The 23673-nt window shown below is 44.1% G+C and overlaps 1 protein-coding gene across 2 annotated transcripts in view; it reads left to right on the forward strand.

Annotated features, from left to right (window-relative positions):
- Window positions 1–12359: 12359 nt before the first annotated feature.
- The window catches only part of mtss1la (MTSS I-BAR domain containing 2a), a 31755-nt gene continuing 20441 nt past the window's right edge, over window positions 12360–23673 (forward strand). Inside the window, exons 1-3 of one of the 2 annotated variants that reach the window (XM_033622220.2) lie at window positions 12360–12977; window positions 15861–15922; window positions 16037–16110. In XM_033622220.2, the coding sequence (XP_033478111.1) occupies window positions 12909–12977; window positions 15861–15922; window positions 16037–16110 (205 nt within the window). In that variant the 5' untranslated portion in view covers window positions 12360–12908. The remainder of the gene's footprint in view (window positions 12978–15860; window positions 15923–16036; window positions 16111–23673) is intronic. The other variant, XM_033622222.2, reaches the window with a different exon arrangement.

Consider the following 23673-nt stretch of genomic DNA (forward strand, 5'->3'; position numbering starts at 1 on the left):
TGTTAAACCAGATTTTGGCTCATCATGGTGTCCTTCAATTTAGTTAAGGATTTAAAAGCGGTGTAGAAGAAGCTATCCAGATTTATAGTCTCCGGTATGGGTCAAGCAGCAAGCTTTGAAAGGGCTGGATCGTACATTTCCCATAATGCAACCAGTAGCAGCTCATGACTTAAAGTTCATATGACTTCTAGCTCATATGGTAAAGTGTCTGCCCCACAAAGGCTGGGTCCTTTACAGCAGCCAGGGCTCGAGTCCAACCTGTGGCCTTTCGCTACATGTCATTTCCCCTCTCTGTCCCCACTTTCCTAACGATGTCTGGTTGCAATATAATACAGGCAAAAAGACTTTCTGAATCCATGATAAAATATACCTGGACTAACAAAGTGACCTTTAAAATGAACAGACTTCCCCTTTAAACGACAACATTACATGTTTCATATTAATATCCAGCCATTAAAGCAGATGGGAGCATTTAACTTTTGTGTTGTTCATGCAAACTAACACTAGGTGGCAGCACGTAAACAAGCCATGAGCAGGCTGCATGTGCAGCTCTTTAGACAGTAATGTTGTCTGGTTCACCACTTTGGTCTAGACTAGACAAATATTTGATGGATTTCCATGAAACTTGCTGCAGCAACTCAGAGGAGCCAGAGCATGAATTCTAATGGTGTTCGTCTGACTTTTCATCCAGCACCACTAGCAGATTAAAGTTTTTAAATATCCAGTGAGTATTTCAAAATCGTGTTATGAGAACTGGCATTAAAATTGTCACAGTCATCGTTCTTGTACAATGTGTCCTGAACTCCAGACTTTTCCTGTAATGCAATCATCAGGCCAAAATTTCAGTTCGTCCAGTACTTTGGTTTGTGACCAAACATGTGCAAAGCTTAAGTCATTCCATCAGCCTGGCCTGTACTCTGTGTTTACTGCTTATTAGCAAATGTCAGCATGCTCATACTGAAGTAAGACGGTGAACACATACACCGAGAACATCAGCATATTGTCATTCTGAGCATGATGGTATGCCGACGTTAGCATTTAGCTCAAATAAGACAGTCCCTATAAGCCCATTCTTGCTATTCTCTTTTTGAAGATAAAAGCTGTCAGGGTAGTTGTTGCGGTGATTTATTGTTTGGCAGTTAACACTGACAACCTTATTTTTGTATTTAATATGATTGATGAGTTCAAGTAACAAACGTTTACACATTCTTGCAGGATGCCTGTTCGCTTTGAGATTCTGCTCATTCCTCCGCATGCACTCTCCACTGGTGGGTGTTGAATTTTACAGGCTTGTCTTGAGTGACCTCCAGGTCCTTGACTCCCAGGGGCGACCAGTGGTGGAATGCAACTAAGTACATTTACTCAAGTACTGTATAATTTAGTAAAAAATCAGAGGTACTTCTACTTCTACTTACTTGTATTCTATGCAACTTAACACTTCTACTCCACTAGCTTCAGTTACTTTACAGATATTCATCCCATTCCTGTCCAGTGAAAATGATATATCTCTGATTTTGAATGTGAGTTTTTCTGATAAACTGAAGGATGTAGTACTCCTCGATGTGCTGAGATGTTCTGGATGAGCTGGAAAATGCATCACCACAAAGCTTAAAACATGGCTGTTAATGTGACACCATGAAAATATGACTTTTTAGAGATGCATGGTTCTCAGAGGACACATCTACCCAACAGAAGCCAATATAAAGGGGGTAAAATAGCACAACCTTAAACATCTGCAGCAGTAAAATGTATCATGCAGCCATAATATTACACCAAAAACATCATTTATTGCCGTAAAACAATGACAGGGAACATTATTCTGCACAATAAATACTTTTACTTTTGATATATTTGGAACTTTCACTTGGGATAGATTAGTTTCACAGTGTGGTATTAATACTTAAAGGATCTGAACAGGGCGACCCCCTCTGAGGATGAGCTTCCTTCCTGAGCCTCTCCAAACCAAAACCCTACAGGGTGCATGTTGTGTGTCCTCACAATACACACAGTGGATAGTTCACGGAGAAGTCAGAGAGTTCTGTTCCCGCAGCAGACAGGAAAACAGAGGGGAAAGCACATTTTTTTGCCCCCACAACCCCTCCTCCTCTAACAACACACAGCGACACATGGACGGACTCTCTCTCTCCGTCTTGTTTGTTGACCCTGCGGTTTATTTTCAGAGCGGGTTGGATTCAAGCAGCATATTTGCTAAGACAGAGTTCACATGTGTGCACCCGTATGCTCAGATACGCCGGGCATGCACAGTTGGATACACACATCCATACACTTTTAGACTGACACTGACTCAAGGGGGAGTACGAGAGGAATGGCAGCGATGCCCAAACACTGATCTGACCCCGGTCACTCTTCTGTCTTAAAGAGGGATGTCAGCTGTAACTGTGTTTATTTTCTGTGTGGAGGAGGCACATTACTGTGGATCTCACCATAGTGAGAAGATCAGCACTGTCTCTGCTGAGATTCTTCATCTTGCGTGGCTAATTTTGTCTCTTGTGTATGAAAGATAGAAGTTTTCAGCAGTGATGAGCTTGGAAACTTTTCAGTTTGTCTCATTTGTCTCACAGTAGGAACTCTGATAGCTAATGATTCAATAAATAAGAGCCAACACTGTCACTTTATTTCCATCCTAGCCCATCAGTTTTAATTGAAATGAACCACACCGACAGAGCATCATCAGTGAGTGTTTATTCTCCCTATAATTTGGGCTGTCATGTCCTTGCTGGAGATCAAATAAACAGATTCGAGGGCTCAGCGGAGAGAAATTGATTGGAGTTTTACCAGGAGGCGATGTGAAGATCTGTCAATGCTGAATGTCTGCGTCTGCGTCTGTTTGAGGCCTTTACACAGATTTATATTTTTACATTGCTGGGTATTTGTGTACATGATGCTCACCATGTGACTGCTGCTTGGTTCCAGATGTCAGTTTGGAGCTGCTGCTGCTGCTGCTGCTGCTGTTGTGCAGCCAGTTTACAAAGGTCTGTGCTTCCTCATACATGCCTGCATGTGTCATAGACGTTGTAAAGAAGATAGATTCTCTGGATGAGAGCTGAAACGTTTTTAGCACAGGCAAGGAACTGTAGTGTAACTGTGCATATTTTCGAGCTGACAGCTGTTCAACAAGTCCAGTTCAGAAAATATTTTCCACATTTAAACAGGAGGAAATGCTGCTAAATCATTTCCCACAAACTTGGCATGTTTAAATGTTTTCTATTTATTTGCTTTAGTGAATGAATACTTGTGTTTATAGCTTTCCAGCTTCGGTATTATTTTGTTTGTGTATCTGGCTTTGTGTTTGTTTGTGTGTATGCGAGGCTCAGCGTGTATGTTTAGAGGTCAAGCACTCCCAATAAAAGTGAGTCACGTGGCCCTGGCATACTGTAGCTGAAGGTTTTCTGTCTTCGTTTCTGTCTAGCTCACTCACCCTGCTCCCCTCAAACTGTTTTCTGTCTTAACACGTGTCTGAGCCTCTATCTCTTCCCTGATCTTTGTGAGATGTATACAGACGCACACGTGTCTGTGGGATGCTGCAAGAGGAGAGCAGGACCTGCAGGCCAGCTATAGAGGAAATTCCACGGGCTCACATGGAGCTGTCGAGTCTCCAATTCTCTGAGCTCCGAGGGGGCACCAGAACTTGGGTGGGTAAGAAAAGGAAGTAAACTGGGAGGTTTAGGAAATAATGATAAGACAGGACAAGAGGAGAGGATGAGAACAAAGGGAAGAGCAAGGAGTGGAGGACAGGGAAGAGCAGACGGGTGGATGAAAGGAAAGGAAGGGCAGACAGAGAGAGATGCAGAGGGCCCGAGGGAGAGCCTATCTCAGCCAGAATGGGCAGTTTAGTTTACATTAGCTCATTCATGAGCTATCCGCCCCTCTGTTTGAAGGCTTCTGTGAATATGCAGTGCAAAGAGTGCATGCCACAGATTGTGATCCCTCTCCCAGGACAACGTTCTGTCCATCTGTGATGTGTTGATGTATAGGGTTGTGGTGTGTCACGTTCAGAGCGGTAAAGAGCGTTCAAATGCCTCTGACCTAAAGGAGCGATGGGAGCTAGCTGCTGAACTGAGACTGCTACTGTAGCTGGTTTTTAAGCTGAAGACTACACGGGGTCACATAACTTACAACTAGATTGTGAAGAGTTCCAGTGCACATCGTAATCAGCACATTATGAAATTGTTTTCCATGGTGATGTGTTCGGGTGCTGCTGGGAAGCTTCTGCATGTCAGATTATGTTTCTGAATTGTAACCTTTTTTATGCCTAAGAGAATGCATAATCGTTTCACCTCATCCATAAATGCTTGTTGTTTGTCTACTGGATTTAATTTTCTGTCCACACAGCTTGTCAGGTAGCCCTCAACTGACAAATGATGGATATTCCATGTTGAACACAATGAACTCCATGTGAACTTTGAGACTAATCAGAATAGTCAGAACACTTCAGTGGATTGCTACACAATAATAACTCTGCCAAAGATACGAAGGTGACAAAATATGATAAGATGATCTGTTGTAAGTAAGTTTAATATTTCTAGAAGATGATTTTCAGACCGTGTGGGCATGTTCTTTAAACAATGTCTGCCTGAAAGATGGGAAAGACAAAGTTATGGTGTTTGTTTGAATATGTGAAGGAGTTGTATACGACATTAAAAGCATATCTCAGTCAGAGTCTGAGTTGGCATTGCCTGCACATGCTCTTGACATGGAGGTTACTAAGCTGGCACAAACAGTGTTAACAACATCAGTCTTTTAGATGTAATGGGAAATGTTACAATTGGCATTCACATACAGTTCAAATGACTCTGCGGCAGTCACAGGTATTTCCAGCTCTGATCGACAGTGATGGAAATACCACACCCATGTGAACACATTCATTTTAGCCGCTTTAGTGGCGAGATGCAATAACGTGCCACCACACAATACCGCCCATCTCCACCCAAGCAGCACTCAAACACAGATCCAAATAGTCTGCACCAAGTTTGAAAGAAAGACTCAATAAGTAAGAGATATATGAAAAGAAGTAACCATTGTAACACTTTCCCTGGCCTCCATGCCGCTCTATACTGTTTACTAACCTGTTTTCCGGCCTGTCTGTGATGCTGAACGTGACACATCAGTAAAAAAAAATATAACAGAAAGGCATGCTCGTCTGAAGACTGGAGTTGATCAGTAGCCTATTTTTAGCAGGTTTTCCCCTGTTTAAAAAAACGTTCTTACATGCGCTAATGTTGGTGAATAGGGGGTATAATAGTGTTAACCTGAGGGGTGGGCATTATACTTCCGCGCCCACCAGTGGCGTAAGGTAGCCCCAGCGCACACAAACACACACAGAGTTTTAGGAGTATGTATATTTTACCAACAGTGCGTCTTACTTACATGTTATATCCACTTGCTGATGTGTCCAGCTTGTCAGTCTTGAGATATTTTGCACCTAAACTAGCTGCTGTAAATCATATTGTCTTGTTAGAGACTTCATACTGGACAATATCAACATGCATATTACCCAGCAATCATCATTACATATCTTTAGATGGCAAAAACTACAAAAGAAAATAGGAAAATATTAGTTTAACTAGATAGTTTTTCTAGTTAAATCATATTTTATTTATTTAAAAAAATAGAAAACCATGATGGAGATGTGTTTGCCTTTTTGAGGGCATATATAGTAAATCACACTGTTTTTGTTCTTCTTTGAACGCAGGTGGCATTCAGGTCCTTCCACCCCACAGACCCCAGTGCAATTGCACTGCCTGCACTGTCCATATTTACGCCCCTGGCACCCACATCATTTCACCACCATGTGTCAGGATGGTGTATGATCAGCATTATTAGCTAGCCAGTGGAAAACACACACAGGGACTCAGATGCACTAATGTGACCGTCCACCACAACAACAAACAGAGATGTTTAGATTACAACACACAGAAAGGGAGCGTGATGTCATTCTGTCTTTTACAAAGCAAATAGTTGTTTGCTGCTATATTAATTATCTGAATGTTGTATACAGAAGACAGAACCTTTAGTATGAATGCAGAGAATAAACACAAGGGTGTGGGTTTGGTTTCAGAAGAGGAGGGGGTAAAAGGAAGTCAAAGGGTCTTCAATCAAAATCAAAAAAAAGAGAGAAGGAGGGAATGCCATTATCTGCATAACTAAGATAAAACTAGTCACATAACAGAAGAATATGTCAATGAATGTATCAACACACCAACCCCACTCAAAGTCACGTTTAGTTTCCGTGATAGAGACCTAATACTTTAGATTACATAGTGTCGATCTTTACTACAGAGAGCTCTGTCCTTTATTGCCTTATTTCTGATTGATGTTCAGTCCTAGCCTGCTTTTTTAAGTAAATATAAACTGCAAAATAAAATCCAGATTAAATGAAAACATGCAGATGAGGCAAAAGTTCTCCCTCTGGGACAAAAAGAGTCCACAAATCACTCACTGATGCTCATTATGCACATTACTGTTAGCTATATAGCAACAATTGAAGGCCAATCAGATGAGCACGTCAACATTTTGATCATCTCCAGTCTTCTCTCATCCTGATTTTGGCAGCCTGACAGTCAGAGGACACTGTTCAGAGATTAAATCAAACAGAGACTGTAAAAGCAAAGGGGGTAATATAAGACAGTAAACATGATGCCAGAAGCGCACTATAGAAGGCTGTGAATGCTCAACCTAAAATCTGTCTCTTAAGCATCAAACGCTGACCCCCTGTAGATTTGAAAGGTGGCTGTTAAATGCTTTCCTCTAAAAGATGGAAAACAGCAGCTTGAATTCATTGTGTTAAAATGGATTCCGATGGTGACATGAGCTTTCATAGTGAAAAAAAAAAGTATCAAAACACCCACAGGAATTTCTCAAACATGTTGTGTAATCCATTTCTCTGCTGTCCGTCTGTGACCAGCTTCTACTTTGTCTTTAAAGTCGATCTTATCTTTGTAAGGGAAAACCAGAAGCTCTACCTATGTTTACATACATGTGTGTCCTTATGAGTCCCTGCAGGTTAGCTCATCGTATGACTTACATAACAGTCCGAGCAGACTTAACCTCAAATGATAAATCCTGATAGATTTTACGGTCAAGTGGGCACAAGACCTCAGCAGTGACCTCACTGGTGGGGGACACAGCTTCTCCAATGTTATCCTTCACTACAGGCGATAAAGCAGGCAAGACAAGACCACCAGCTGAATCACGGGGAGGACCTGACTCTGAGGTGAGAGGTCACACTACATCACAAAGCCTGTGTTTCTCTTTTTGTATCGAGGAGAGCTGCTCCTGTGGCTGGGTCAAGGTTAGAGGGAACCTGAAATGCCATCCAGAGGGAGCAGGAAGTGCCCAGAAACAAGATTAGAAAAAGAAACAGGCGTTTGCTTTAAAGTTCCCACCTCATAACCTTATATAAGTGAGTGTTGCCATGTAACACCTAACATTATCCAGATTTCAATTACTTATCTACAAGCTGTGTAAATTCCAGATTGCTTCTATTGTGTTGCCCATGCCAATAAAATGATAAATTGCTTTGCTCCGCGCTCTTATATGAATGAGCTGAAACACAGGCTGAAATATAAACAGGCATTATCGCACAATGGCGGATGAAAATGTACGCAGGAGTCAAAGCCCTTACAATCGGTTATATAAGCCTTCAAAACCCTCTGAGTCTCCCCAGCTTGATGTGTTTAGGGCTGATGATTGCTTTCAGTTGTGAAGCCTTACTAGGAGAGCGGGGAGAAACAGAAACCGTCACATTTTTTCCTTACTAAAACCCATCCTTGCTGAATTAAGGAAACTCTTGCAGACGCACATGCATCAGTGGTATGGCAGAGAACATAATCAAGGTTTTCTTTTTTCCGGGGGGGGTTGATGGCGGTGGTGAGGAATGTCAGCATCTGTGTTGGGGATATTTTCTATTTTATAGCTGTTTTCTCAGAGATGCCAGTGAGCGCTGTGGTGAGAGCACAGGGACTGGGCTCCGGTCCCAGCCTTTCTACCTCATGTCTGTCCACGTGGGCAGGAGGGTATGATACTGAACCAGACATAGCTCCTAACTGAGTCACCGCAACTTAATAAAAAAGCCAGTATGATTTTGCTTTCTTTTTTTTGTGTGATTCTTTTTGTTCTGACAGCACTGGTGTTTATGACTCAGCTCTTGTTTATGAGTCCTGCTCTCAGGACAGGATGCTGGTATCTGGTTGCTCTATAAATACCCACAGTAGAAGTCATGTTTTTCTTCTGTGTAAGAAGTACAAAGGATATCATTACATGGTATAACACTGATCATGTAATTGCTTTGTAAGCAAACTTGACTGACATGACCCAAGGGGAGTGAAAGTAGAGGAAATGATGTGGTAAAGGAGAGGAATGATTGATAAAAAATAATCTCTCGGAATTATGGCAAAGACTAGATTTTCCTCTCCGGGGTCGGTCTGGCTGCTGACGTGGGCTGCAGCTTTTGGCTGAACTGAACCATGTTTCACGAGGTGGTCTGCCCGGTGGGGTGGATGCTCTCCCGCGAACAACAACAACAAAAAAAGAAAGTAAAGCAGACAGATGAGAGAGGAAGGTGTGTGTGGCAGATGTGCAGGGTTATAAACTGACAGGATGTTTATCAGGAATGCTGTGGGGTGACCCCAGTCCCCCCGTAGCCACTCCATAACAGAATGGTGATGATGTGGTTGAAATACATTACACTCTGGTGGCCTCTAACTCTCCCTGTCTGGCTCAATGTGAAGGGCAGACTGCTAAGCCTCTAATTAACCTGTTATAAATCTACTGCCTTATTATTCTAATGTAAAAACTTAGACTTGTTAAACTTGACAGATGAATGAATTATCGATAATGCTTAATAAAGAATATGGGTGAATAGACTGACAGATGATTTGTGTTGATTTAGAATTAACAGAAGTCTTTGGCGCTTTAACACCAGTGGGAGACTTTTTGTAATCGAGGGACACCTGAGCGGCAGCAAGATCAATCCCCCAATGGAGTCCAGACACTGGTGAAGGAGGTGGCGGTGGCTGATGACTGAGGCTGATGACTGATGAGGCTGATGACTGATGAGGCTGATGAGACTGATGAGTCCAAGAAGACTAGGAGGTGATGGGGAGGTGGAGGGCGCGCTGGGCTGCAGCATTAAAGAACCACAGGCAGTAAAAGAACCATATTGGAAACGAGGAGCAGTAAGATGATAGGCTAATGGAGAAGGTGTGTCACTGTGCTATCGGTTGATTGTCAATCAGCTGTAGAGCAGCCCCAGACAATGAAAGCTGCAGATGGAGATTGACCATGCATACAAGGAGTGACTGGCAAGGTGAGAGAGAGAAATTACAGCCCAGCATGAAAGGTATTGTGTTCCTGACTGAACTTTCGTTAGGGCTTCATTTGTTCATTCCATGACCAAAAATGTGTTTGAATGGGGTTATGTGATGGACTATTGGCCAGGTGCAGTAACTTCCTAGTCTCTACTGGTTGCCTGGCAACCGAACAGAAATGACATAGCCAGCTGCAAGAAACAGTGTGGCACTTTGGTTTTTGTGAAGCCACGAACTGAACAAACAGGATTATTATTTGTGAGCTTTGGAGGTGCTCTTAAGCGGATTTTCTTGAAAGCAGGAAAAAAGTATTGCACACTTTGGCTCCACATCATAGACTATCAGATGGATATGGCCACCCTGATACACAGATACACAAATTATTTTTCATTTTCATTAACACTGAGAGATAGGGCATTTGGCCTTGGTGGAATGTTTGCCATACATTTTAAAATCCAGTAGATGGTGCTAACATTCAGAAGTGAAAAAAAAACATAGACTAATGGATGAAGCTACTGTGACGTCACCCACTGGTTTCAGGACTCCTGTTTTGAAGCCTTGAGTTCAGCATTTCGGCTGCCACCGTCTTGATTTTTTGGAGCCACAATTGACCATGAAGTGACTGTGAAGCTGTGGAGGGGTGAGGGGTGAATCTAGCCCCTTTTATCATTGCCAGATTTTCTGTGAATGTTGGGCCATTTTGCCGGCAAGCTGTGAGTGTTTAGACACACAGCCGGATTGGCAAATTGATCCGAGGTGCCCAGTGTTCGGCCTCGTAGGGTAGTCATATTGATGGAACCCTTTTAGTTTAAACTAACCGAGGCGGCCTTCCGCAATGGGAGGGGCTGTTGAAGACTTGTGGGAGGAGCTGTTGATGACGCTGCATGTGTGAGCCACTGGCAGTGGATAAACAGGAAACAGCTGATAGCAGGTATTAGCGAGCAGCTAGTAGCAAGAGGGAAACACAAACCTGACAGACACTGTAAAGATGAGCAACTGGGGAGACAAGGAATTGCGCAGCCTCCTTGTCCACGCAAACAAAGAGGCCATTAACCGTCAGATGACGAGGACAGTGAAGGACAGGCCGACTTACGAGAGAATCGCTGAAGGACTGAGTAGCCGCGGCTTCCCTCTCACGTCACTGTTTATGTCACACGCTGAGTCACATGTTTTGTTACTTGCTCACGCCCCCCATTTCCCCGAAAAAGGCACATTCTGTATAAACAAAAGTAGGTAGGTGGCATTTTGCCGCACTCCCCGATTTTGTTTTTATACTGCCAGTGCTGAAAAAAGACTGATTGGGCTTTCCTGTAAATTTGCACAACTCCTGTCTAAAAAGGGCTTCTGACTGAGAAGCCGAGGACACTATTGTCAGACAGCCTGTTATTTAATTATGCATAACTTTATGCCTTAATAAAAGGTAAACAGTGAGTTGTATAAAAATTAATTCCCCATTCACTTATCATGAATGTTTAAATTAGAAACAGAGACCAAAATGTTTTTCGTAGTAGGCTAAAAACATCTTTGTCCTTTAAAGTTGGGCATTACTTTATATGTTCAAACCTCTCCACCTTCTGGATAAGTATTTTTAAAGCTTTTAGCAAGAAATTTGAAACCCAACCCATTCTGTGCACTTTTTGGTCTAACTTTGTAGGAATCCCGTGCTATTGTACCAAATAAAGCCTACGTGGTCATAGCTTTCGCTACTCTCCTGGGAAGACGTTTGATTCCTCTAAATTGAAAGCATCATGCTCCCCCATCCTTTCCTCATTGGGTTAGAGATGTTATGTATTTGTTAAAGTTAGAAAATATGAAATACACACTCAAAGGGTCCTCTCAAACCTTTATTAGGAGATGGAGTCCCTTTTTTTGACTTTTTTGATTTGCTACAGGAACCCCTCGATAAAAAATAAGGTGGTACCTACAAATAGTGCATGGCAGCAGAGAGTAACCTGCCCCCCAGTATAATTATTTGGTAAAGTTCTGGTAGCTTCCCTCCTTTACTTGAATGTATCTTGCAACCATTCCAACATGGGGGTCTGGGCGGGGTTGACTCGCTCTTGGAGCCAGCCTCAAGTGGCCATTAAAGGAACTGCATTTTTTGACACTTCTACGTTAGCTTCAATTTTCAGCCCTGGAGATTGCAACTTGATCATAACACGGGGGTCTATGGGGACTGACTCGCTTTTGTGCTTTTGGAGCCAGCCTCAGGTGGCCAATATGGGGACTGCAGTTATCATGTCTGCACTGGTTTCATTTTTGCAGTTGAGAGACGTTTTCCTTTGGGTCGTGGTTTGGGTTAAAAATGAATAGACTTCTGACAGATGGGGATTTTCTGGCAGAAAGTCTACAAGGGAGACTTCTCCTACATGCTTTATATGTATATATATATATATATATATGAACAATCATGATAGTTGATCTTGAAGAAAACCCAATGGCTGGAACATCATCTGAACATGAGAGAATGCATATGGAGTGTGTAATACTTTCAGATCTACTTCCAGCAAGTGTGTGTTACTTTTCTACATTAGCTGGATATTTTCACAATCTGACAAGGCAAGACTGTATCCCATATTCCAGTCTTTGTATTAAACTGAACTAAAATAAGCATCTTATCATTAGGTCTACAGATATGAGTGGTTACCAACTTCGGTCATGAAAGCAAATATGTCCAGAACTGTTAAACTATTCTTTTAGGTCAAAGGAAACAAATTTGTGTTGAATTAACAGTCTCTGTCTTTTGTCATGCTTATTCAGTAGAAACTGATGCAAAGTGAGGTGATTATGCTTCCTGAAAACAACTAAGATCCACTCTGAAAGGTCCACAAATGATCATTAACAGACGCGTGCGTGAATACACACAAGAACCCGAGGAAATCCTGCTTTGCATCTCAATCAATTGTTCAATGCTTCACTTTTGTTTGCATGGGGGGTGGAGGGAGGGGAGGATAGAGGGAAGGAGGGGGTGTTCCTCCTTGACCCCTCCTACTCTCCCACTCTACGCGAAAAAAAAAGACTTGACCAGCCCCCTTCCCATTCCCATGGATCGTATTACGGGAGACTCCAGCTCCGAGACATCTGCTCTGCTCCGCTGCTAACAACAGAGCGCGTCCCCGCGTCCCAGACCTGCGACCGATCCCGTCTCCCGTGGTGCCCCCTCCTCCTTGCCCTCTTCCCCACAATTGTGTTAAGGGCTGCGATCATGAGGAACCTCAGTGCATGTGCCCTCCACGTTTTCCGGCTTTAGTTCACTGGGACAAAGCGCGCATTCCCCGCTCCATCATCCCTCCCGTGCGTCCGAGAAGCGAGTAGCGGCGGCGGCGGCGGAGCGAGCGGCAGCCCCCGGTGCCATCGAGCGGCAGCACATTTCTTTTTGTCTGTGCGCTCCGCAGGCTGCTGGCTGAGGGCTTTTGCGGCTTCGCATCCTCTCCGCTGCTGGCTACGTTGTTGTTGTTGTAGGGGAGGACAACGAAGGGCGGATGAACAAAACAAAGATCTTCATGTTTGTTTATTTGAAAGCGGATATTTAATCAGATTTTTTGTGTTTTCTACGAGCTTTGTTTTGTTTTTGAAACCATGGAGTCGGTGGAGAAGGAGTGTGGAGCGCTGGGTGGATTATTCCAGGCCATCGTGAACGACATGAAGGTAACACACATACATTAAAGTAGACTGGGATCATATCTGACCTTTGTGGTTGCACGGTTGCTGATCAGACGCATATTTTTTTTTTTACTGCCTTTGTCTCTTATACCGGGTCCTCCCCCACTGGAAACACCGCTGCAGGACAAACTGAGAGGATGAAACATGTTTCCCTTTGTGTTATTTGCATAATGTGCAGCAGGTCTGACAGGCACTGGTTATCCTACATTTATCCATGTAATTTCAGCCTGTGAACCATTCAGCAACTTGTAATTCAAACTAAAATGAATCACTGAAATGAGCTACTTGGGTGGTTTTTTTGTGTTTGGTTCAGGGGTCATTCACCTCATCATGACTGGAATCAAATAATTAAATAAAGTAATCATTCTCTAGCCGGGCAAAATAAGGGGGGAAGAGCTATCACAATTTGGAGATATTGTTATTTTTGTGCACAGTGCAAATGTACTTAAGTGCCTTTTGACCTCAAACAACTCCATCTCAACCTCCAAGGTTTCCTAGATTAAATGTCAGATGCAGAAGGATGCTCTGAAAGAAATGAACCAGCTCCATCAACTCAAGCTCCTGGGCACAAACAGCAATGAAAGGTTATTGATTGTGCTTCTTGGTGTTTGGTCTTGTGGCAGGAAATCTCCACTTTAGCTGTATGGAGTTCAATACACATCTGACCCAGGCTTTACTTTAGAAGCTGAATTGACTCATGTTACATGTTATTTGTATAAAACATGAGTTCCCCGCCTCTCAGCGTAGGTTAAAATGATTTCTGAAGGAGGAACTAGATGTCTCCCATTATCTTTAGAACACATGCAAAGTGTGTGTTTGTGTGTGTTGGGGGAGGGGGTCAAGTCAAGGAAGTTGAACCAGGGTGGTCTGTTGTTGTGCACCACAACAGATGGAAAGTGTGAACGTACTCATCAGGCCCGGTGGCAGCTCCCTGCCTTCTCATTGTGGAGGAGGCTCTTGCTACAAAGTGATAATAACAATAAATAAGACGAGTATCAGGCGTCACTTTCCACCTAACAGATTTCTTATTGATCGCTGGCTCACGGGGCCGTGGTGCCTTTTGCACAGACTATTTATGGGCCCTCGTTTGTCAGGCTCCAATGAAATCAGCTCTCGGCTAGTGGCAGCGCCGGTTTGGTTTCATATATTTCCCCTTGTGGTGTGCTCATGCTCAGGGCCAGAGAGAGACAGGGGGCTCTTATAAAGGGGCAGTCTGTGTATTGATAAGCAGCGCAGATGAATGAGACTGAAGCCCTTAGTCAGCACAGTGTCCATGTCCACTGTCTGAGACAGACATCTGACCTCATTCCTGCCGCCTGGCTGGGCCATGCAAGCCTGTCAGAGCAGCTTTACCCCCCGGGAGCAATGCAGCAGCACAGCTTTCCTGTGCTGATCTCGCTGATTGGGAACAACATTACAGTATAGCGTATAATTACCTACATGATACTCAAACAGTGCACTCAGAGAACTTGCCTCTTTCACGACTGTACAGATAAAATGTGTGGATACAAGCGGCACCTGTTGGTTATATAACTGTCTGACGAAGCAACAGGAAAAGAAGCGAAAGAGTAGGAGGTGGTAGGAGAGGAGGAAGAGGGTGAAAAGGAATCAAATGATTCAGCTGGATTACATCAGCAATCAAGAATTAGGTCAGCAATGGATGTGAATGGCATGGGACTTAAAGCATCTGTGTGTGGGAAAGGAACCACCTTTAGGAACGTTGTCTGCCACCTCTGAGGATGACAGTGTTGACCTCACCCACCATTCGAATGAGGAGGCATGGGAGGAAGAGCCTGTCTGTCCTTCCTATCCCTCCTCCCTCCCTCTGTTTGTCTCCCCTCACGTCCCTGGGAGCTGCAGGGTGTGTAGATGAAGAGAGAAATCTATGTCCCACCCTCCCCTGCTGCTCCGCATGTCGCCCTCTTTGCCCGCTTCTTCACCCTCCTCCCTCAGCTGTCTTGGCAGCGCATCCCTCCAGCCCCTGGGAGTCACAGGCCACACAAGCTAATTAGACACCTGTTGAAGTCAAGTGCAGACAGCAAGGCTGGGAGGATCATGGCAAACATTTTTGTTAGGGATGACGGCTCCTAAATCACTTTCCAAGCCGGGAGTTAAGCGGCCATCATTTCCAGAATGGGAGGTTACAGCACAAGTGATGAAGAGCAAGACTGTTACCAGATTGCAAACTGACTATATATAGTCAGGATGTGTGGCCTCTTTTGGCTCGTCTCCATCAAAGGGGCGCATGGGGGTTATGCCCTTCCTCTCCTTTCTCCAGGGCTCAAGCTCTTGCTCTAATGGGATCTAGCCTTGAATGTGTTTTATGTTTGGCTTCTGCTCTCACGGCTCAAGGCAGTGTGTGATGATCCCGGGGTAAATCTAATCCAGATTTCTCAAAGCCCAGCCCTACTACCTGCCCAGTGCATATAAACACTCATGATATGAGAGCTTATGCAGATCGTGCATGTACAAAAGACATCTAAACACGTGAGCACGCATACCAGCCCACGGCAAGGAATGATGGAAGAGGGCGTTAGGTTTATCAAGGACAATAATAACACAAGTGCGCACTAAGAAATCACATTGACCTTTTTAAAGACAAGTCAGAGCAGGGAGCTTATACTCCAACCTGTTTCTAACCCTGGGGTAAGACACCAGGCTCCCTATGAGTTACTGCAACCTCCTTTCAGCTCTGTTATTAATACAAATTAAGGAGAAAAACAGATTCTATCCTGTTGTGGAGATCATTATGTCCTCTCAAATGTGTCTGCATTCAGTGTCTGTCTGTGTGTGTTTGTGAAGCCTGTGAGCTTAAATGTCCTTGGCGAGACATTTGTTTGACTCATTTCTTTTCCCTTCTCTTATCAGAGCTCTTACCCTGTGTGGGAAGACTTCAGTGCCAAGGCCACAAAACTCCACTCTCAACTCAGGTGAGAAGCAGATCCACTGAATGGCAGAAACCCTGATGAAAGAAAATCTTGTGTAATATTTACAGACTTTTTATGCAGTCACGGTGCAGTGAACATGTGCCAATATATTTACAGGACCACGATTCTGGCAGCGGTGGCCTTTTTAGATGCCTTTCAGAAGGTTGCAGACATGGCTACCAACTCTAGAGGTAAGGGGATGTTTTGCTGTGAATACAAGCTCTCACACAGTGGAGTTAAGACTCTGAAAGCAGTGGTGGGAAAAATCAGAAAAATGACTTTTTGAACTGATCGATTTGTTTTCACAGAATGTTGCACACTTTTTGTCTTGCTGTATATTTTCACTCCCTGGTGTAACTGCATTATGGCTCGGCTACACTACTGTGATGTTTTGTATTGTGCAGTTTAACACTCTGAGGAATACAGTATTGTTTTCCCTTTAAGTTTGTGTGGAGCTACGGTTTGCAGCATCCATTGAAAGACAAGTAACTGTTCTTACTACACATTTTTGTTTTTGATTTTAAACATCATCACACATCTTGTCATCCAACCAGCAAGTTTCAACACACAGAGAAAATTCCACGAATAGGCAAAGCCTCTTTTCTACCTTTTAGAAATGAATTTGTGGCATAAATATAATCTAAGAAAGCTAGTAGTGGACAGGCAGTGTGAGTGTGGCTCACCCAAGACACAGTCCTGCAACTCCAAGGGCCCTGACACACCCAGCCAACTGTTGGCCATTGGTCAGTGTCGGGTCGTCAGTTAGCGCCTGTCAGCCTAGTTTTTGCGGCGTGTCTCACACTGTTGGCCCTAGTAGGCCTTTGTCGGCTTCTTTTGGCTGATTCAGCATGTTGAATCGGCATCGGACCTGGCGAAGCCCGTTGGTCAGGAAAATTACTGATTGACTGTTCAGCTCAGCACACGAGAAGAGAAATGAATGCGAGCAAAGCAAACAACTTGTAAATTTACATGTAAATGGACTGCACTTCACCCAATCTCACACACAGTCACACACTGGTGGCCGAGCCTGCCATACATGGTGCCACCTGCTACTCAGTAACCATTCACACACACTCACACATTGATGGAACAGCCATCAGGAGCAATTTGGGGTTCATTATCTTGCCCAAGGATACTTTGAAATGTGGACTGGAGGAGCTGGGTATCGAACCGCCAGTCTTCCAATTGGTGGATGACGTGCTCTACGTGTACCTCTACGTCTGAGCCACAGCCACCCCACTAAATTAAAGTCAAAAGGCTGTGAGATAAAAATAAACTTGTTATATTAGGTAATATTTTCTCCACCATTGAGCTCTTTATCAGAAACTTTGTACTTGTTTGTGTTATTGTTAGCTAGCACACAGTAAATATCATTTGTTCTTTAAACATCTGGTTGCATTGTTAATGTGCTAACTGGCTAACTAGGGTCTTGAATCTGTCCTGTCGGTCTTCCGGTTTCCCTTTTTAAATGACAAATACAGACTACCCCTGCCTGCTGCTATGGAGAGTTATTTCCTCCCACGCAGGTGCAGAATGTACAAGCTAGTTGGCCATCGGCTGTAGTCTTTGCGGTGTGTTCAAGCAACATGAGGCGATGCATAGGTCTGCCTTCTCCGTCACCAGTTCTTTGATCTGTGTGTCTGGGACTTAAGATGGTCAAAGTGGGGGCAGCTCTGGGGGGGTGGGGGGTGAGTCGGCTCAGAGAAGTGAAAATCTGAGCTTATTGTTTCTTCAGTCTTAATGAGGTCTGCTGATCTGCTTTGTCACTCTGCTAGTGGTAGCAGACAGGCTGGCCAGAGAGGCAGCTGATTAACACAGATTTCTTTGGGGTTGATCGTCGAGAGCAGTATGTAGGTCAAAAAAGCCCGTACGAGCGTGCAAAGGCTCCTGACACGCACGCAAACACAATCACACATGCATAGACGCACACACAGAGAGATATTCAAAGAGTGACAGCTGGTAGCTGGCCACCTGACCTCGCAGGTCACATGCCAACATGCTTTTAAACAGTTTGCACTCGCACAGCCCCCTACTGACCACTTACTGCTGGAGTGACTAAAGAGGCGTTTCTTCAACAGTGTTCACACATTCTCACCAGTTTTACTCCTACAGCCCGTCCAGTTACAGTAGAGTTTATTGCCAAGGCGATACATCAACCTTAAATGATTCCTGATGTGAGTGCAAGATGAAGCAAGGTGGACTGGGGTCACCTGGCTAGCAGCTGGCAGCCTGCTTCAATAAAAGCGAGGTACAGACCATGGCAGGGCAGGACTTCAAAGGAAAGGGTGTCTACATTAAAAGCACGTAGAACAGCAGAATGATAGATGGACCAGAAAGAGATGAGAGAGAGCGGGACATACTGAGTTTTACAGCTATAGATGCATGAAATCCCACAAAGTGTGTCACTCACACGCCCACTCACTCTTCTGCTCCTCTCCCAGGGACATTAACTCTAGGATTAATGTCATCCTTCTCAGGCCACAGACTGTATGATGCAGGGAGCACTTCGGGATGAGAGACTTTGTAACAGAGGAACTAATGAAACATAGTTTAGACTGGTGCTGGTGAATTGATGAGCAGAAAATTAAGGTTTTATCATATAAAAACACATTTTAGATGGTTTCAGCTGATGGCAGTGTTGGCTTGTTGGACAATCAAACGCCATGTTGGTCCAGACTGAAATATCTTAACATCAGTTTGATGGATTGCCATGAAATGTTGCACAGATATCTGTGGTGTCAAGAGGATGAATCCCTATAACTTTGGTGATGTCCTTACTTTTTATCTATATTTCCATCTTCATGTCAAATTTTTGGTGTTTCGTCCAATGCTTTATTTTATGACCAACTTCCTGAAAACTAATGTGATTGGCACATACATAGTACACATGCTGCGTCTGTAACTGCCTGGAAAACGTGAGGTCGGGCGCTGGGCGCTACTGCCCTGCCCTTTTATTGCCAGCTTTCAAGAGCGCAGCAGCAGGTTTCATCTGATGTTGCTAAGCAGCCTTAACAAGCATCGTATCGTAGCCTATTTACCTGAAATCCTGAGTACAGAGCTGATCTTCTTCCAGACGCCGTTTATAAATGTGTCGGCATATCCTCCGTGGGACAGATGTAAAGCCCTGGCACCTCTGCACCTGAATGATCAACTTTTTCATATTTACCACAGACTGATATTTACTGAAGAAGGGAAAGACATCTGTCGGCTGTGATTGGTTGGAATTCATCACACGGCATGTGGTACCAGAAGTTGAACTCAGAGCCATCGCACCCTGAAAATTAGGGGCTTGGGAACGTGTGCGTGCCACGACTTCATTGCTCTGGCGTTCAAGCACGCCTGCCAAGTGTCTACATTGAAAACAATTAATTTGAGGGGGCAAAAAATGCCTGTTGTGTACAGCCCCTGGGCTCTGGAATTTTATGATTTGCATTGTTGATTTTTTGAAAAATTTCAGACTAAGCAGTTCAGTAGAAAATAACAGTAGGTTAAAGGCCCAATGTGTAGGATTTAGTGGCATCTAGCTTGGTTTGCCAAGCTTGTAGGGGAACGACGGCTGCCGACTCGAGAATGCAATAATGCGAATGGCCCTAACTAGAGCCAGTGTTTGATTTGTTCATTCTGGGCTGCTGTAGAACAACATGGCAGACTCTGTGGGAGAGGACCTGCTCTGTATGTAGATAAAAACGTCTCATTCTAAAGTAACAAAAACACAACAATGTTTTGCTTCAGGTGATTATTAACTAATGAAAACATCATTGTGAATATCATTTTCCCTTTCTGCCACAGGACCTTTAATAGAATTGCACATTGTTTTCTTTCTGCATTGTAAAAGACTTGCTGCTGAGTGTACAGAGCATTCATGTGTTAAATTTCCAGTAGAAGTTCGTGTTCAGCCCATATTAATTAATTAGACACATATTGAATCGATCAGTATAAGCAAAACGGCTTTGCTTGTAGTTGCTTTTGTTTTTTTCAAGTCCGACATCCACTCCAATGAATGTAAAAGAGATTGGGCTGTTTTTATGTGCGCTTAACCAGCGCACCATTTCAATCCCACTTCTCCTGTGGGAGCTGCGTTAAGCTTTGCATGCTCTGAACCCCAGCAATTAATTTAGCAGGAGGAATGTCAATATTTAGTGGAGCTTGCCCGCAGTGCATTGGGATAACCTTTGAACTCCAGACTGCAGGCTCCATGGACATAGACTTATTTGCCCTTCTGGCAGCTGCACTGTTAAATGTTATTATCTTAAAATATATTGTCATCCGGATGTTCTGTTTTTCCACTTGCTTTTAGACTGACTAGCCTTAAACTGTTCAGGAAACAGTGGTAGATGCTTAGAAATCATAGGTAACTTGCCCACCATTTCATAAGTCTCCATCTATTTGGCTGTGTCTCTGCATTCATGTGTGTGTGTGGGTTTGTTGGCCCACAGTGATTATGTTTATCTCAGCGTCTGCAGCACCATATATGGCTGATTGCACCACAGGGGGCCAGGCCCTTGGCTATGAACTGTTGGCCATCATCGCTGTCACCCTGATTCCCCTCTCGTGTTCAGGAGACGAGCTGCAGCTGCTGGCACAGCTGGAAGTTTCATCCCGATCCTCCTCAGCTTCTTTTAATCTACCTTTTGACACACTTGCCCCGTCACCCCTTAAACTCTCACACACACTCTCCAGCCTGTACGTGTTTCCCTGCCAAGGAAAACAACATTTCCCCTCCTTCAGCGCTTCTTGATTGATCCAGAGAGAGAGGACGGTGAATGAAAGAGGATTTTATGATTTCCTGTCCTGACTTGTTTTGTTGTCTTTTACTGGAAGGGTAGCTTTTCATACATGCCCTTAATAGCTGTATTATATTTGAGGGCCACCCCTCCACCCCCATTTCCACCTCATACGACCGCCTCTCTGTGTCTGCATGTTCATGTTCAGGTTTCCTCTTGCCCGTGTTGTCCATTTTTAGAGTTTATGGTCACGGCCATGGCGTCAGCGTCTGTGTTTTATGAAGCAGCTGGAGGAGTCGGCTGCCAGCCGTTTTGGCACTGGGTCTGACAGCACTGTTGCTCTAAGCTGCGCTGATGGATCTATGTCTAAAGGCACGTCTGTCTCTCACATCTGGGTTCAATAAAGGCCTGCCAACCACAAAGTCTATATTAGATCTATGTATTTGGAGGATTTTGGACTTTTCAAATATAAATGTTTCATGTTCTAAACACCCATCTTTTCCTTGGACTTAGTTTGAGGTCAGCTTAATGGCTTTTGGTGTGTTGTCTAGACCATTTTTCTCAATCATATTAAATAGTTGTGTACTGTTTTTAAGAGGACCGGACTTATCTGGAGAATTGTGGGCTCTGTGTTTGGTGTTTTGTTGTTGCTAGGCTGGTTGACATGTGTTTTAGAGGAAGGTTGACTTCATTTTTTTCCATTTTTGGACATGGTTGAATTAGATAGAGGTCAAAGAGCTGGCAGTTCAAGGCTAATGGTCCATCAGGGTATGAGATACAGGCTCCATATTTTTCGGAGAGTGAGGTGAGTCTAGTTGGGGGGGGCTGGTTGGGCGTGGGGTTGGGGGTTGTGGCTGCAGTGGGATTTCCACAGCTCTGGGTATCCAGGCTAGGCAGAGGCGTTTAGCTAATCCTCTTAGCCCCACTCTGTAACACACAGACACAGACAGCCTTCGCTTCCCTTCCTGATCAGCCACCCCCAGCTTTAAAAATTCACACTCTGGGATCACCGGTCAGACTGTGATGCGCTGCAAGTTTGTGCAAAACAGTGACGAAACCTTTCTCTCTTTACATCTGTGTGCCAGAGCCAGTAGAGCGCACACACACCATTACACAGAAATAATGTTCCAGTGAGTCTTTGCAAGCTCTCTCTCTGTCTGTCTTTTTCTTTCACTCATTCAGTCCGTACTCAGCAGAGGAATGGAGGTACGCTAGTAGATCAGTGTCTCAGTTAAGCAGTAATCTGCTTGGCCCCTGTGCTTCTCTGGGTTGGCAGATGGGACGGATATCCCTACCCGCCATCTGGACAGCCTGGCATGAAAGAGATGCAGCCCTGGCCTAGTGCAGAGCGAGATCAGGGGATTACTGTCCTCTGCACTGTCCCAGCAGTGCAGCTATTTTTACGGACATGTCAAATAATGAGAGTGCAGCCCATGTGACCAGCGCCGACATCCATCAAGCTCAACATTTCATGTTCAAGCCTGATTTGAGCCTGTATTGTACCAGTACTGGGAGGTGTGATCTGCATCTTGAATGTAGGTTTGACTTCGTAACAAGAGCGTGTGGATTTTGAGTATTTTAGATTTGACATGCAGTCATGATCGCACGGTTTGATGCATTATAGTCCCCTGTGCCATGCATTCTGCCGATTGTATGCTCGGCTCTTCAGGTATTTCACGACCCCCAACCATTAAGCTGCATAAGTGTCCACAAGGGCCTCTTATTTCTCCCTCAGCTGTCTACCTTGTCTGTAGAAACAGCTCCCAACACAACTCTCCATGTCTCTCTCTGGAGTTTATGGGCTTCAACCTCAAAACTCGATGTGGTCGCCGCACAAATGAATGTTTTCCAGCTATTAGAATGACTACACGCAAAGGGTGAAGTGGCTGGAACAATGATGCGAGGAACAGACGAAAAAAAGGGGGGAATAATAATGGAAAGAAAACAAATCGTTCTGCTCTGCATAACTTTCGCTCTGAGGGTTGAATACCAAACTAAGAAGACAAACATGAGGCTTGAGGGGAACACTGTGTTCAACTATATCCTGAACACGAACTCGGTGTGGAAGGGAGCTGGCGCGGGGAGGGGAAGGAAAATACACAGGAGAGGGAGCCTGATGGAGGAATGTGAGGGAGGACATTAGAAGAGTGAATGAAAGGGATGCACGCATAGTTTTAATCAACCGAGGTGGCTGATTGGAAACAGTTGGAGAAATTTGCTGATAATGGAGGATCAGTCGTCAGGACACATGATCGTGTCGGGATTATTTTTAGCACAGTTTCACTATTTTTAATGCGTTGCCTATTTACTATTTTTTTTGTCATTGTAATGGTACATTGTCATTGAAATCCTGTCTTTTAGTCATTCTAGTAGCATGGCTCTAGGGATGGTAGACCACCAACATCTGTATGTGGGGCCCATGTGGGTAGTAAACAGGCTGAAAAATGGGCCCCATATAGGATTGTTCATCGGTTACATATTGGCCATATGCCAACTGCCCACATGGATGGGTTTACCCAAGTAGGCTCCAGATAAGATGCCCATTGTGGGTCCATACCCACCTGGTTCGCAGGTAGCCTTAGCACAACCCATGTGGGGCCTTTGGATAAAGCCATGGATGTGGGCAATTGGCATGGTGCCAATATGGAACCCATGGACATTCCCATATAGGGCCCATTTTTTAACCCATTTACTACCCACATGGGCCCCACATAAAAATGCTGACTGGGCTGTATCACCACCATGAGGTTATCATTCTTGGTAATTATTCAAATGTCTCAACAACTTTTGGACGGATTGCTATGAAATTTGGTACAGGCATTCGTGCTCCCTGCCAGATGAATTTAAACAAAGTTGTTGCCTTTTCATCGAGACATTTCTATCAGTCTCTATTGGTTTAGCTGGGGTGTAAATCACAAGTTTTATCATGTAACAATATTATATTGATTTCAATTCGATTCAATTCAGGGGCCTGCGATTAATAGGAGATGATACTAGTAAATATCCTTGTTTCCGTCTTTCTCAGCTACT

The sequence above is a fragment of the Epinephelus lanceolatus genome, chromosome 5, assembly GCF_041903045.1.
Source record: "Epinephelus lanceolatus isolate andai-2023 chromosome 5, ASM4190304v1, whole genome shotgun sequence".
In the NCBI taxonomy this organism is placed as follows: Eukaryota; Metazoa; Chordata; class Actinopteri; order Perciformes; family Serranidae; genus Epinephelus; species Epinephelus lanceolatus.